Source organism: Hemiscyllium ocellatum, chromosome 23 (genome assembly GCF_020745735.1).
Source record: "Hemiscyllium ocellatum isolate sHemOce1 chromosome 23, sHemOce1.pat.X.cur, whole genome shotgun sequence".
Lineage (NCBI taxonomy): Eukaryota > Metazoa > Chordata > Chondrichthyes > Orectolobiformes > Hemiscylliidae > Hemiscyllium > Hemiscyllium ocellatum.
The window spans coordinates 132,466-148,305 of record NC_083423.1 but is presented as its reverse complement, the minus strand read 5'-3'; the positions used below and the strand labels follow the sequence as shown (position 1 = coordinate 148,305).

General features: G+C 44.8%; 1 protein-coding gene across 1 annotated transcript in view; it reads left to right on the top strand.

The window, feature by feature from the left end:
* pcloa (piccolo presynaptic cytomatrix protein a) overlaps nucleotides 1–15,840 on the top strand; it is a 577,994-nt gene that overhangs the window by 489,226 nt on the left and 72,928 nt on the right. Inside the window, exons 22-23 of the mRNA XM_060842523.1 lie at nucleotides 240–369; nucleotides 8,621–8,647. Coding sequence (XP_060698506.1) covers nucleotides 240–369; nucleotides 8,621–8,647 — 157 coding nt within the window. The remainder of the gene's footprint in view (nucleotides 1–239; nucleotides 370–8,620; nucleotides 8,648–15,840) is intronic.

Sequence of the window (15,840 nt, the reverse complement as noted above, 5' to 3'; positions counted from 1 at the left end):
GAGCTCAGAGACCCCGCACCCACAAACCAAGCCCTGTAGGTCTCCCATTATTGTGTTCTGATGTACCTCAATATTCCTATTTGGACAAGACAATAAATGTTGGCATGGCAAGATGCATGTCTCAGAAATGAGTATTTTTTTAAAAGTTTGCCTGTAATAGAAATGGGTAATTTTGATATTTGGCCAGAATGGTGAATTATTCTATTTTGAGCTAATCCATTGTTCTACTCTCTATATAGCAAGGTCCACCAGTCACAGGACTACTGAATCTTCTATTTCCACTGCCTCATCCATCAGCAGTGTTGGGAGTGGCTACAGTGAAGGCAGCACACCAGGAGGGGAATACAGTGTGTTCACTGCCCCACAAATGTAAGTTAATTAAATAATAAGTGTTAAATTACAAGAGTTTTACTATTTCATAATGAGATGTTTGGTATCTTTACTGAATGATACTGACTACTGAGTACATCAGAAATGACAAGTATAATGGCATATATGGGAGACAGTGCTTTAACGGTAATGTCACTGGATTTATAATCTAGAGATCCAGGTAAATACTTCTGCATGAATTTGAATCCCACTGCAGTAGATGATGAAATTTTAGTTCAATTAATAAATCTGGAATTAAAAGGTGATCATTAAACCATTGTCGTTAAAATCTATCTGCTTCACGGGAAAGGAAATTCTGCACTGTTTACCTGATCTGGCCAATTTGTGACTCCAAATCTACAGTAATGTGATTGACTCATAAATATCTCCTAAAATTGCCATGCAAAATGTTCACTTGTATCTAAGCACTTCAAAGTCTGATAAAAGGACAACCAGATAGGCCATTGGGCAGTGATGAAGACATTAGAAACAAAAGCAGCACACACAGTCCTGTTTTTGTAGTTTGTCCTCCTGAGTAACATTTGGGAGTTTGTAACAAAATTGGGAGACATGTCACTTAACAAGCTGACATAGTCTTTCTCTCAGAATCCTGCTTTACAATTTCCCAAACATAAATGTCACTGTTCCTTAGATGGCAGCACAGTGATATACAGTCAAGAGGGAATTGCCTTGGAAGTTCACAACATTGACTCCAGACCCCAGGAATTCATATGGCTTCAGATGATTACCATCTACCATTTACCCTTAGTTGATGAAACAGTGCTCCTCTATGTTCCATGTCACCTGGATGATGCATCAAATGTGGCAAGGGCTTAGAATATAGTCAGGGTGGGGGACATAAATATTCAGTTGCACCATTACTGACTCAACTGGCCAAGTCCTAAAAAACATAATGTTTAAGCTGAGTTTGCAGAAAGAGGCAAGCAACCAGCATGAGTGCTTTGAAGATTTATAAAGCATTATTATGAAAAGCTATTTGCTTGTACAAAGCTTGAACATTTCTAGAAGAAGATGCATTTTATCAAAACTTTTTGTTTTATACTCATCAGGACAGTTCTCAAGAATAACAATTTTATTCAACACTTATCTCTGAAAGTTGCCACCCAGGTAAATAGTGCTGTGAGGAAGGCATATGGTGTACTGGGCTTTATTGGTAGAGGAATTGAGTTCCGGAGTCCTGAGGTCATGTTGCAACTGTATAAGACTCTGGTGCGGCCTCATCTGGAGTATTGTGTGCAGTTTTGGTCGCCATACTATAGGAAGGATGTGGAGGCATTGGAACGAGTGCAGAGGAGGTTTACCAGGATGTTGCCTGGAATGGTAGGAAAATCTTATGAGGAAAGGCTGTGGCACTTGGGGCTGTTCTCATTGGAGAAGAGAAGGTTTAGGGGAGATTTGATAGAAGTGTATAAGATGATTAGGGGTTTAGATAGGGTCGACACTGAGAACCTTTTACCGCTAATGGAGTCAGGTGTTACTAGGGGACACAGCTTTAAATTAAGGGGTGGTAGGTATAGGACAGATGTTAGGGGTAGATTCTTTACACAGCGGGTTGTGAGTTCATGGAATGCCCTGCCAGTAGCAGTGGTGAACTCTCCTTCTTTATGGTCATTTAAGCGGGCATTGGATAGGCATTTGGAAGTTATTGGGCTAGTGTAGATTAGGTAGGATTCGGTCGGCGCAACATCGAGGGCCGAAGGGCCTGTACTGCGCTGTATCTTTCTATTATATTGTAAGAGAGAACAGTGCTGATTCATTGGTCAGTAGCCTTTCCATTGTTAGAAGCATTTCCTTGGGAAATTCACCAGTTATTAATGGATGACAGTTAAGTGCTAGGCTTTGTTTAAATATTAAACCTGATAGATTGACTCTTATTGATTAAGGCCTTGGCCTGAGAAATGAAATAGCAAATGGCTGTCACCTATTTTGTTGAGTTGAAACAGAATTAGAGCCAGTTCATGTTTTTATATCAGCAAAGAACAAGTTGTATTCCAGTACATGCAAGTGCACCGCAATGTGAGTCCAACTACAACCACAGATTGGTTGTCAGCATAATTTTTCACACGCACAGGATTACGTAGCAAATGCTGTCCAATTACTGAATGCTGGATACAGTGTTGTGCATTTTTTTAAACATAGCTTGGTTGGCTGTCGTACTAAATTTCATATACCACATTATTCGTTTGTATGATAGGCAGAATTGTGATGAAAGGAGTATTATAAATATATTTACCTTTGACCTTGGATTATTGAATTTGAATTCATTGCATATGGGTTTGTGTGTGTCTATAAGAGTTTAATGATTAACTTATAAGTATTTCTGTAGCCAGAGTGAAATTAATAGTTATGCATGAGCCTACAGTTTAAAATGTCAGGAATTGACCATTTCTTTTAATTAGGGGGATCACCCATAGTTTGGATAAAACATTGGAACAAGTTTTTTTGTTTCAGTTCTGCAAGGCTTTGACTGGATGACAAAGGAATTGCTCCAGAGAAAAGGAGTCACTCAGAAATGTTAGCAAAATGCTTATGTTGATGTAATGAGTTAGTAGATGTTCCATACTATTTCCATTTGCTCCATTTAACCATTAGTATTTGGTTAAAACTCTGAGTAAAAAATGAGATCTGCAGATGCTGGAGATCACAGCTGCAAATGTGTTGCTGGTCAAAGCACAGCAGGTTAGGCAGCATCTCAGGAATAGAGAATTCGACGTTTCGAGCATAAGCCCTTCATCAGGAATAAGAGAGAGAGAGCCAAGCAGGCTGAGATAAAAGGTAGGGAGGAGGGACTAGGGGGAGGGGCGATGGAGGTGGGAGAGGTGGAAGGAGGTCAAGGCGAGGGTGATAGGCCGGAGTGGGGTGGGGGCGGAGAGGTCAGGAAGAGGATTGCAGGTTAGGAGGGCGGTGCTGAGTTGAGGGAACCGACTGAGACAAGGTGGGGGGAGGGGAAATGAGGAAGCTGGAGAAATCTGAATTCATACCTTGTGGTTGGAGGGTTCCCAGGTGGAAGATGAGGCGCTCCTCCTCCAGCCGTCATGTAGTTGTGTTCTGCCGGTGGAGGAGTCCAAGGACCTGCATGTCCTCGGTGGAGTGGGAGGGGGAGTTAAAGTGTTGGGCCACGGGGTGATTGGGTTGGTTGGTTCGGGCGGCCCAGAGGTGTTCTCTGAAGCGTTCCGCAAGTAAGCGGCCTGTCTCACCAATATAGAGGAGGCCACATCGGGTGCAGCGGATGCAATAGATGATGTGTGTGGAGGTACAGGTGAACTTGTGGCGGATATGGAAGGATCCCTTGGGGCCTTGGAGGGAAGTGAGTGTGGAGGTGTGGGCGCAAGTTTTACATTTCCTGCGGTTGCAGGGGAAGGTGCCGGGGGTGGAGGTTGGATTGGTGGGGGGTGTGGATCTGACAAGGGAGTCACGAAGGGAGTGGTCCTTGCGGAACGCTGATAGGGGAGGTTAAAACTCTGAAAAGATTATTTGAATCTGAGAAAATTTAAGCTCGGTTGTATGAAGGCTCCAGGAAGAGGTTAGCAAACTCTGAGGTCTGAGGTTAAAGCCAGAGTTAAATTGAGACCTATAGGAATGAGAGTGAAGGCAGGCCTCTCTGGTCTGACTATAGTAAAGAAGTGCTTTTGGGATTAATAGCATTATAATTTTGCTGTGTATTTTGAAATCTTTAGATGTATGTTCTATTTAAATAATTTGGTTTATTCTATTTTATCTTCCATTTTTTGCATGATAACTATCTGTTTATGTTAAAACCAATCTGCAGTATTGCGTGCTTTTGTTTCAGTGAGAGACCACCTCTTTGAAACCCAGAAAGAAACAAAATACAATCTTTTCAGCGAGATATCAGTCTGGAATCTAACTGGTTCAGTAATATCATCTGCTGAGATCATAACAATTATGTCATATATGGAATTTTTGAACTTGCTGGGTTTCAGAAGTATCTGGTTATGTGGTGGTTCCAGACATAAAGCAGTTCTCTTGTGGTGAAGTTTATTGCATGGAATTTAAATATGGTTTTGAACATTGCTAAGACTTTTCAGGTCGTAAAACATATAACAGTTCCTTGCTTGAAATTTTGACAAACTAAAATGACAAGATAGAAGTAAAAGCAGGATATTATAAAGAACAAAAGAAGTAAACAAGAAAAGAGAACATAAAACATAGAATGTTACAGTGCAGTACAGGCCCTTTCGCCCTCGATGTTGCGCTGACCTGTGAAACCAATCTGAAGCCCATCTAACCCACACTATTACATTTTTGTCAGAAGTGCAGCACAGCAATAGGCCCTTCGGCCCTCCAAACCTATGCCAATCATCATGCCCTACCTAAACGAAAAAAAATTCCTCCCTTATTCAGTCCATATCACTCTATTCCCTCCCTGTTCATATAACCATCGAGATTTATCTTAAATGTTGCCAATGTGCCTGCTTCCACCACCTCTTCTGGCAGTGTGTTCCAGGCTCTCTGCGTGAAAAACTTCTCTCACACATCTCCCTTAAACTTCCCCTCTCTCACCTGTGCCCCCTTGTATTTAAAACTTCAACCCTGTGAAAAAGTCTCTACCTATCCACTCTATCTGTACCTCTCATAATTTTGTCAGCTTCTATCAGATCTCCTCTCAGCTGTTGTCTTTCCAGTGAAAACAGTCCTAGTCCTTTTTAAACCTTTCCTCACAGTCATTGCCCTCGAGACCAGACAACATTCTGGGGACCTTCTCTGCATTCCCTTCAAAGCTTCCACATCCTTCTGGTAGTGTTGCAACTAAAACTACACACAATACTCCAAATGTAGCCTTACAAGGGTTTTTAAATAGCTGCAACATGATTTGCCAACTCTTGTACTCCATGCCCTAACCGATGAAGGCAAGCATGTCATCTGCCTTCTTAATCACCTTGGCCACCTTGTGGAAGCTCAGCCACACTACCTGGGCTTTTTGTGAACGCCTGTCCAAGAACAGAGAACCACCACTTGATTAACACATTTCAACAGCACTGTTTTTATTCAAGACTGTCAGTATACGAATATACAAACAATCCTGGGAGAAAAGCCACTTTAGACCACGCCGGTACTAAAGAGTGGATTCTCTCACCGTTGATAGGGAAAGTTGTTACATTTATACATAACTTCTCACGCAATACAGAGTCCCGTGTCATTAAGCTATCGCAAAGTATATTAATCAAAGTATACTTAATTGGAAGCTTACACATCAAAAAATGCTCTAAATCTAACACACAGACACCAGCAGCCATCTGGTTAAGATATTAACACTATCTTTAAAGTCAGACATTAGCCCCCATTATTCTTCTCCTGCTCTTCAAGGTAACAGTCAGATCTCAGAGATGCTCTTAAATGTAAACATTCAAACCTCATTACTATGTTACAGCTAGACCGTGAGGCACCAGTACTCCTCTGATGGCTGCCCTTTGATCTAGTGCTATGTACTACATCATTCTCAGATCTGTGGGATTGGACATGTTTATCCAGCTTGTGCAGGGACCCTTACAAGTTGCTGTGTTAGCAATTTGTTTCGCTCGGCATGCCGGGCAATACAGCCAATGTGCTTCAGCCATTTTAGTTAACATTCTAAGCTCCATTTTCTATATGGTTACTATATCTATTTCCAACTTATCAACCTGGGTTGCCACTTTTAGGGAACTGTGAACCTGCATGCCCAGATCCATCTGTATGTTCTGCCATTTACAGTATAATTCACACCAAAAGTTAATCGTCCAAAGTGCATCACCTCGCATTTGTCTGGATTAAACACCATCTGCCATTTCCATGCCCAGGTCACTATATCCTGTTATATCCTTTCACAATTGTCGGTATTATCAGCAACTCCACCAATCTTCATGTCACCCACAAGCTTGCTAATCAGACCACCCATATTTTCCTCCATATTATTTATAGATAACACAAACAACAAGGACCGAAGACTGATCCCTGTGGAACACCATTTGTTACTGGTCTCCATTCTGAAAAACACCCTCTGTCTTCTCTAACTAAGACAGTTTTATATCCACCCCACCCCCACCCCGGCCACCAACCCTCTAGAACCCTGTCTGATCTTTGCTTCCTCAACCTCACATCTCTTATCATCCAAGGTTCCTTCACCCTACCATTCCTTCCTTGCCTCAGTGGGACAAACCTGTCCCACACTCGCAGCAAGTGCTCCTTAAACAAACTCCATACTTTAGTTGTGCATTTGCCTGAGAATATCTTTTCCCAATTTATGCTCCACAGTTCCTGCCTAGAATCATAGAATTCCTACAGTGTGGAAACAGGCCCTTTGGCCCAGCAAATCCACATATCCCTCCAAAGAGTATCCCACCCGGACCCATTCCCCTATTATTCTACATTTATCCATGACTAATGCACCGAACCTACACATCCCTGAACATTATGGGCAATTTAGCATGGCCAATTCACCTAACCTACACATCTTTGGCATTATAATAACATTGTAATGGTATTGTGCTAACATTGTAATTCCCCTTCCCAAATTAAATTTCTTTGCCATACCAACTGCTCCTACCTCTCTCCATGGCTATAGTAAAAGTCAGAGTTGTGATCATTATCATCAAAATGCTCTCCCAACGAGTAATCTGACAACTGACCTGGTTTTGCCAAGCACCAAATCCAATATGGTCTCCCCTGTACTCAGCCTATCTATATACTGAGTCAGGAAACCTTTCTGGACACGCCTGACGAAATCTGTTCAGATCATCATGATTTTGCTTTGCAAAACCATGTTGTCTCTGCTTGATTACCCCTTGAGTTAATCCAAGTGCCCTATCATAACTTCAAAGTTTGTGAGAAGATTTGTAGCTCGGGTGCTAGTTGTTGTGGTTCTGTTCACCAAGCTGGGAATTTGTGTTGCAGACGTTTTGTCCCCTGTCTAGGTGACATCCTCAGTGCTTGGGAGCCTCCTGTGAAGCGCTTCTGTGATCTTTCCTCCGGCATTTGTAGTGATTTGAATCTGCCGCTTCCGGTTGTCAGTTCCAGCTGTCCGCTGCAGTGGCCGGTATATTGGGTCCAGGTCGATGTGCTTATTGATTGAATCTGTGGATGAGTGCCATGCCTCTAGGAATTCCCTGGCTGTTCTCTGTTTGGCTTGTCCTATAATAGTAGTCACATGAGTACTCAACACCAACAACTGCCAATCTCCAAACACCATCCTACAACTCATCTTGTAAAATGCAATCATATTATGGGTCACTGCTACACATAGGTACTTTCACTGTGAGTAAAAAATGAGGTCTGCAGATGCTGGAGATCACAGCTGCAAATGTGTTGCTGGTCAAAGCACAGCAGGCCAGGCAGCATCTCAGGAATAGAGAATTCGACGTTTCGAGCATAAGCCCTTCATCAGGAATAAGAGAGAGAGAGCCAAGCAGGCTAAGATAAAAGGTAGGGAGGAGGGACTAGGGGGAGGGGCGATGGTGGTGGGATAGGTGGAAGGAGGTCAAGGTGAGGGTGATAGGCCGGAGTGGGGTGGGGGCGGAGAGGTCAGGAAGAGGATTGCAGGTTAGGAGGGCGGTGCTGAGTTGAGGGAACCGACTGAGACAAGGTGGGGGGAGGGGAAATGAGGAAACTGGAGAAATCTGAATTCATACCTTGTGGTTGGAGGGTTCCCAGGCAGAAGATGAGGCGCTCCTCCTCCAGCCGTCGTGTAGTTGTGTTCTGCCGGTGGAGGAGTCCAAGGACCTGCATGTCCTCGGTGGAGTGGGAGGGGGAGTTAAAGTGTTGAGCCACGGGGTGATTGGGTTGGTTGGTTCGGGCGGCCCGGAGGTGTTCTCTGAAGCGTTCCGCAAGTAAGCGGCCTGTCTCACCAATATAGAGGAGGCCACATCGGGTGCAGCGGATGCAATAGATGATGTGTGTGGAGGTACAGGTGAACTTGTGGCGGATATGGAAGGATCCCTTGGGGCCTTGGAGGGAAGTGAGTGTGGAGGTGTGGGCGCAAGTTTTACATTTCCTGCGGTTGCAGGGGAAGGTGCCGGGAGTGGAGGTTGGGTTGGTGGGGGGTGTGGATCTGACGAGGGAGTCACGAAGGGAGTGGTCCTTGCGGAACGCTGATAGGGGAGGGGAGGGAAATATATCCTTGGTGGTGGGGTCCGTTTGGAGGTGGCGGAAATGGCGGCGGATGATACGTTGTATGCGGAGGTTGGTGGGGTGGTAGGTGAGAACCAGTGGGGTTCTGTCTTGGTGGCGGTTGGAGGAGCGGGGCTCAAGGGCGGAGGAGCGGGAAGTGGAGGAGATGCGGTGGAGGGCATCGTCGATCACGTCTGGGGGGAATCTGCGGTCCTTGAAGAAGGAGGCCATCTGGGCTGTGCGGTGTTGGAATTGATCCTCCTGGGAGCAGATGCGGCGGAGACGAAGGAATTGGGAATATGGGATGGCGTTTTTACAGGGGTCAGGGTGGGAGGAGGTGTAGTCCAGGTAGCTGTGGGAGTCAGTCGGTTTATAATAGATGTCTGTGTTGAGTCGGTCGCCCGAGATAGAAATGGAAAGGTCTAGGAAGGGGAGGGAGGAGTCTGAGACAGTCCAGGTGAATTTCAGGTCGGGATGGAAGGTGTTAGTAAAGTTGATGAACTGTTCAACCTCCTCGTGGGAGCACGAGGCAGCGCCGATACAGTCATCGATGTAGCGGAGGAAAAGGTGGGGGGGTGATGCCAGTGTAGTTGCGGAAGATGGACTGTTCCACATATCCTACGAAGAGGCAGGCATAGCTGGGGCCCATGCGGGTGCCCATGGCAACTCCTTTAGTTTGGAGGAAGTGGGAGGATTGAAAAGAGAAGTTATTCAGGGTGAGGACCAGTTCAGTCAGTCGAAGGAGGGTGTCAGTGGAAGGGTACTGGTTGGTGCGGCGGGAAAGGAAGAAGCGGAGGGCTTTGAGTCCTTCGTGATGGGGGATGGAGGTGTACAGGGACTGGATGTCCATAGTGAAAATAAGGCGTTGGGGACCGGGGAAACGAAAATCCTGGAGGAGGTGGAGGGCGTGGGTGGTGTCCCGAACGTAGGTGGGGAGTTCTTGGACTAAAGGGGAGAGGACCGTGTCGAGGTATTGGGAGATGAGTTCGGTGGGGCAGGAGCAGGCTGAGACAATGGGTCGGCCGGGGCAGGCAGGTTTGTGGATTTTGGGCAGGAGGTAGAAACGGGCGGTGCGGGGTTGTGGGACTATGAGGTTGGAGGCGGTGGATGGGAGATCCCCTGAGGTGATGAGGTCCTGGATGGTCTGGGAGATGACCCCTGAGGTGATGAGGTCCTGGATGATTAATCCTATTTCATTGCTCAAAACTAGGTTGAGTGTAGCCTGCTCTCTGGTTTATCCCATAACATGCTGGTGTCAGAAATTATACCTGAAAACATTTAATAAATTCCTCCTCTAGCTAAAGGAACCTTGGATGACGAGAGCGGTGGAGCTTCTCATCAAAAGGAAAAAGGTAGCTTACATAAGGTGGAGGATGCTCGGGTCAAGCTCAGCTCTAGAGGATTACATGCAGGTGAGGAAGGAGCTCAAAAATGGTCTGAGGAGAGCCAGGAGAGGGAACGAGAAAGGCTTGTCAGAACAGATTATGGAGAACACAAAGACATTTTACATTTATGTGAGGAATAAGAGAATGGTCAAAGAAAGAGTAGGCCCGATCAGGGATAGCATAGGGAATTTGTGTGTGGAGTCTGAGGAGGTAGGGGAAGCCCTAAATGAGTTTTTTGCTTCTGTCTTTACGAAATAAACAAACTTTGTAGTGAATGAAACCTTTGAAGAGCAGGTGTGTATGCTGGAATGGATAGAGATAGAGGAAGCTGATGTGCTGAAAGAGTTGTCAAACATTAAGATTGACAAGTCACCAGGCCCAGACCAGATTTGTCCTCGGCTGCTTTGGGAAACGAGAAATGTAATTGCTTCTCCACTTGCGAAGATCTTTGCATCCTCGCTCTCCACCGGAGTCGTACCTGAGGACTGGAGAGAGGCAAATGTAATTCCTCTCTTCAAGAAAGGAAATAGGGAAATCCCCGGCAATTACAGACCAGTAAGGCTCACGCCTGTCGTCTGCAAGGTGTTAGAAAGTATTCTGAGGGATAGGATTTATGACCATCTGGAAGACCATGGCTTAATTAAATGCAGTCAACACAGCTTTGTGAGGGGCAGGTCATGCCTCACAAAGCTTATCGAGTTCTTTGAGAATGTGACTAGAAAAGTTGATGAGGGTCGAGCTGTGGATGTGGTATATATGGACTTCAGCAAGGCATTTGATAAGGTTCCCCATGGTAGGCTCATTCAGAAGGTCAGGAGGAATGGAATACAGAGGAACTTAGCTGTCTGGATTCAGAATTGGCTGGCCAACAGAAGGCAACTAGTGTTAGTAAAGGAAAATATTCTGCCTGGAAGACTGTGGTGAGTGGTGTTCCACAGGGCTCTGTCCTTGGGCCTCTACTGTTTGTAATTTTTATTAATGACTTGGATGAGGGGATTGAAGGATGGGTCAGCAAGTTTGCAGATGACACAAAGGTTGGAGGTGTCGTTGACAGTATAGAGGGCTGTTGTAGGCTGCAGTGGGACATTGACAGGATGCAGAGATGGGCTGAGAGGTGGCAGATGGAGTTCAACCTGGATAAATGCGAGGTAATGCATTTTGGAAGGTCGAATTTGAAAGCTGAGTACAGAATTAAGGATAGGATTCTTGGCAGTGTGGAGGAACAGATGGATCTTGGTGTGCAGGTACATATATCCCTTAAAACGGCCACCCAAGTGGACAGGGTTGTTAAGAAAGCATATGGTGTTTTGGCTTTCATTAACAGGAGGATTGAGTTTAAGAGCTGCGAGATCTTGTCGCAGCTCTATAAAACTTTGGTTAGACCGCACTTGGAATACTGTGTCCTATTACAGGAAAGATGTGGATGCTTTGGAGAGGGTTCAGAGGAGGTTTACCAGGATGCTGCGTGGACTGGAGGGCTTATCTTATGAAGAGAGGTTGACTGAGCTCAGACTTTTTTCATTGGAGAAAAGGAGGAGGAGAGGGGACCTAATTGAGGTATACAAGATAATGAGAGGCATAAATACAGTCGGTGGCTAGAGACTATTTCCCAGGGCAGAAATGGCTAACATAAGGGGTCATAGTTTTAAGCTGGTTGGAGGAAAGTATGGAGGGGATGTCAGAGGCGGGTTCTCTACACAGAGAGTTGTGAGAGCATGGAATGCATTGCCTGCAGCAGTTGTGGAAGCAAGGTCATTGGGGACATTTAAGAGACTGCTGGACATGCATATGGTCACAGAAATTTGAGGGTGCACACATGAGGATCAGTGGTCGGCACAACATTGTGGGCTGAAGGGCCTGTTATGTGCTGTACTGCTCTATGTTCTATTGCTTTTCTATATCTGTTTTAATCAGTCACGGCATAGAGCATTGGAACACGAAGGTAGAATATAGAACATAGAACATGACAACACAGTACAGGCCCTTCGTCCCTCGATGTTGTTCTGATCTGTGAAATCTGAAGCCCATCTAACCTACACAACTCCATTTTCGTCCATATGTCTACCGATGACAATTGAAATGGCCTTAAAGTTGACGACACTACTACTGTTGCAGGCAGTGTGTTCCATGCCCCTACTACTCTCTGAGTAAAGAAACTACCTCTGACATCTGTCCTATATCTATCACCCTTCAATTTAAAGCTTTGCCCCCTCGTGCTGGCCATCACCATCTGAGTTAAAATCTCTCACTGTCCACCCTATCTAACCTTCTGATTATATGTCCCAATTAAGTCACCTTTCAACCTTCTTCTCAGAGGGATTGAGTTGAAGAGCCACGAGATTTTGTTGCACCGCCACAAAATCCTGGTGAGACCGCACTTGGAATACTGTGTCCAGTTCTGGTTGCACTATTATAGGAAAGATGTGGAGGCTTTGGCGAGGGTGCAAAGGAGGTTTACCAGGATGCTGCCTGGACTGGAGGGCTTGCCTTATGAGGGAGGTTGACTGAGCTTGGACTTTTCTCTCTAGAGAGAAGGAGGAAGAGAGATGACCTGATCGAGGTGTACAAGGTAGTGAGAGGTATGGATAGAGTCAATAGCCAGAGATTTTTCCCCAGGGCAGGATTGATTGCTACAAGTAGTCATAGTTTTAATGTATTAGGAAGAAGGTACATAGAAGATGTCAAAGGTAGGTTATTTATGCAGAGGTGTGAGCACACGGAATGCATTGCCAGCCGTGGTAGTGGAAGCAGAGTTATTAGGGACATTTAAGCAACTGCTGGACATATACATGGACTGTAGTGAATTGAGGGGCATGTAGGTTAGGTTATTTAATTTTAGATTAAGATTAATCCTTGGCACAAAATTGTGGGCTGAAAGGCCTGTTCTGTGCTGTACTTGCCTATGTTCTATGTTTATGAGGCATAACCTACCCTTCACAAAACTGTGTTGACTATCCCTAATCAACTTATTCCTTTTTAGGTGATTATAAATCCTATCTCTTATCACCTTTTCCAACATTTTATCCACAACTGAAGTAAGGCTCACTGGTCTATAATTACTAGGGTTGTCTCTATCACCTTCTTGAACAAGGTGAGTAGAGACAGCCCTAGTACTATCCTTCAGTCTTCTGGCACTATTTCTGAAGACAATGTCAATGTAAAGATCAAAGCCAAAGGCTCAGCAATCTCCTCCCTGGCTTCCCAAAGAATCCTAGGATAAATACCATTTGGCCCAGGGGACTTAACTATTTTTGTCCTTTCCAGAATAGCTAACATCTCATTGTGAATCTCAATCTCATCTAGTCTAGCAGCCTCTTTTTCGGTATTCTTGCTAACATTGTCTTTTTCGAGCATGAATACTGATGAAAAATATCCATTTAGCACTTACCCACTTTGACTTCTTGCACAACTTCCCAACTACAATCCTTGATTGGCCCGAATCTTACTCTCGTCATTCTTTTATTCCTGATATGCCGATAGAAAGCCTTGAGTTTTCCTTTGATCTTATCTGTCAATGACTTCTCATGTGCCCTCCTGGCTCTTCTTAACTCTTTCTTTAGGTCTTTCCTGGCTAACCTGTAACTCTCAAGTGCCTTAACTGAGCCATCACATCTCATCTTAATGTACAAAGTTAAAAATCACACAACACCAGGTTATAGTCCAACAGGTTTAATTGGAAGCACACTAGCTTTCGGAGTGACGCTCCCTAATTAAGCCTGTTGGACTATAACCTGGTGTTGTGTGATTTTTAACTTTGTACACCCCAGTCCAACACAGGCATCTCCAAATCATCTTAATGTAAGCCTTCTTCTTCTTCTCAACAAGATATTCAACTTGGCTAGTAAACCATGGCTGCCGCGGTTGACAGCTTCCTCCCTACCTGACTGGTACATACTTACCAACGACCTGCAGTAGCTGTACCTTGAATAGACTCCACATTTCAATTGTGCCCATCCCCTGCAGTTTCCTTACACATCCTATATGCATTGTAAATCTTGCCTAATCACATCATAATTGCCTTTCCCCCAGCTATAAGTGTTGCCTTGCAGTATATACCTATCTCTTTCCAAAGTAAATATAACTGAATTGTGGTCACTATCACCAAAGTGCTCACCTACCTCCAAGTCTAACACCTAGCCCAGTTTATTACCCAGTAGCAGATCTAATGTGGTCTCGCCCCTTGTTGGCCTGTCTACATACTGTGTTAGGAAACCCTCCTGCACACATTGGACAAAAACTGACCCATCTAATGTACTTGAACAATAGTATTCCCAGTCAATATTTGGAAAGTTAAAGACCCCATAACAACTACCCTGTTACTCTCACTCCTATACAGAATCATCTTTGCTATCCTTTCCCCTACATCTCTGGAACTATTTGGAAGCCAATAGAAAACTCTCAACAGGGTGATCTCTCCTTTCCTGTTTCTGACCTCAGCCCATACTACCTCAGTAGAAGGGTTCTCAAGCGTCCTTTCTCCAGCTGTAAAACTGTCCTGAATTTTGGTCTTAAATCACCATCTCTCTTCCTACCTATGTCGTTGGTGCCTATGTGGACCATGACTTGAGACTGCTCCCCCTCCACCTCAAGGATCCCGAAAACACGATCAGAGATATCACAAACCCTGGCACCTGGGAGGCAATACATCAACCGTGGGTCTCTCTCATTCCCACAGAATCTCCTATCTGTCCCCAGTGATTAATGCTCTGCTCCTCTTCCCCCTTCCCTTCTGAGCAACAGGGACAGACTCTGTGATAGAGATTTGTGCCCCATTGCTTACCCCTGGTTAGTCGTCCACTTCAATAGTTTCCAAAATGATATACTTGCTGTTGAGGGGAACAGCCACAGAGATCCCTACACTGCCTGTTGTTCCTTTTTCCTCCCCTGACAGTAACCCATCTGCCTTCTTCTTTTACTTGAGATGTGAATACCTCTCAGTAACTCGTCTCAATAACTCCGTCCGCCTCCCCAATGATCTGATGTTCATCCAGCCCCAGCTCCAGTTCCCTAACACAATTCTCGAAGGGCTAGAGTTGGGTGCACTTCCCACAGTCAGCAGGGACACTGTGTTGACCTTTACCTCCCACATTTTGCTGGAGGGATGTTCAACTGCCCTAACCTCCATTCCCATCATTTTAAATTCCCAACGAGACTACTGAAAACTAAAAAAAAACTAGTTGACTAAATAAAGACCAATCTGGCGCACAGAATCTTTTTTTTTGGTTCATGGAGGAGGATGGGTGGAGGACACTACCTGAGTAGTGTTTCAGGTAAAAGCAACAACCCAAATGTGAAGCCTCATGTAGTCAGCAGTTCCATTTCCGCTCCTGCTCAGCGTGCACTCCGCCTATACACGAGGTAAGTTTATATACTTTAAATTTACCTTTCCATCAGGCCTCTGGTCCTCATTGTCACTCCTCCCACTCCAACTGCCACCAAAAAAATGCAGTAATTATAGAAAAATGTACTGTTGGAGTTAGACAGAGCATTGGTTAGGCTAAAGCTGGAGTACTGCGTGCAGTTCTGGTCACTGCATTACAGAAGGTTGTAATAGACTGGAGGGGGTGGAAAACAGAGTGTTTATCAGGTTGTTGCCTGTGTTGGAGCAATTGAGCTCCAAGGAGAGATGAGATAGGCTTGAATTGTTATCCTTAGAGTAGAGAAGGCTGAGGGGGGGACATGATTGAGGTGTATAAGATTATGAGGAGTATGAAGAGATTGAGTAGGAGCAGCTGTTCTACTTGGTTGAAGGATCAATCACGTGAGGGCATAGTTTAGAGTAAGGGGCAGGAGATTCAGAAGGGATTTGAGAAAAAATCTTTTCACTCAAAGGATGATGGGACTCTGGAATTAACTGGGAGTAAAAAATGAGGTCTGCAGATGCTGGAGATCACAGCTGAAAATGTGTTGCTGGTCAAAGCACAGCAGGCCAGGCAGCATCTCAGGAATAGAGAATTCGACGTTT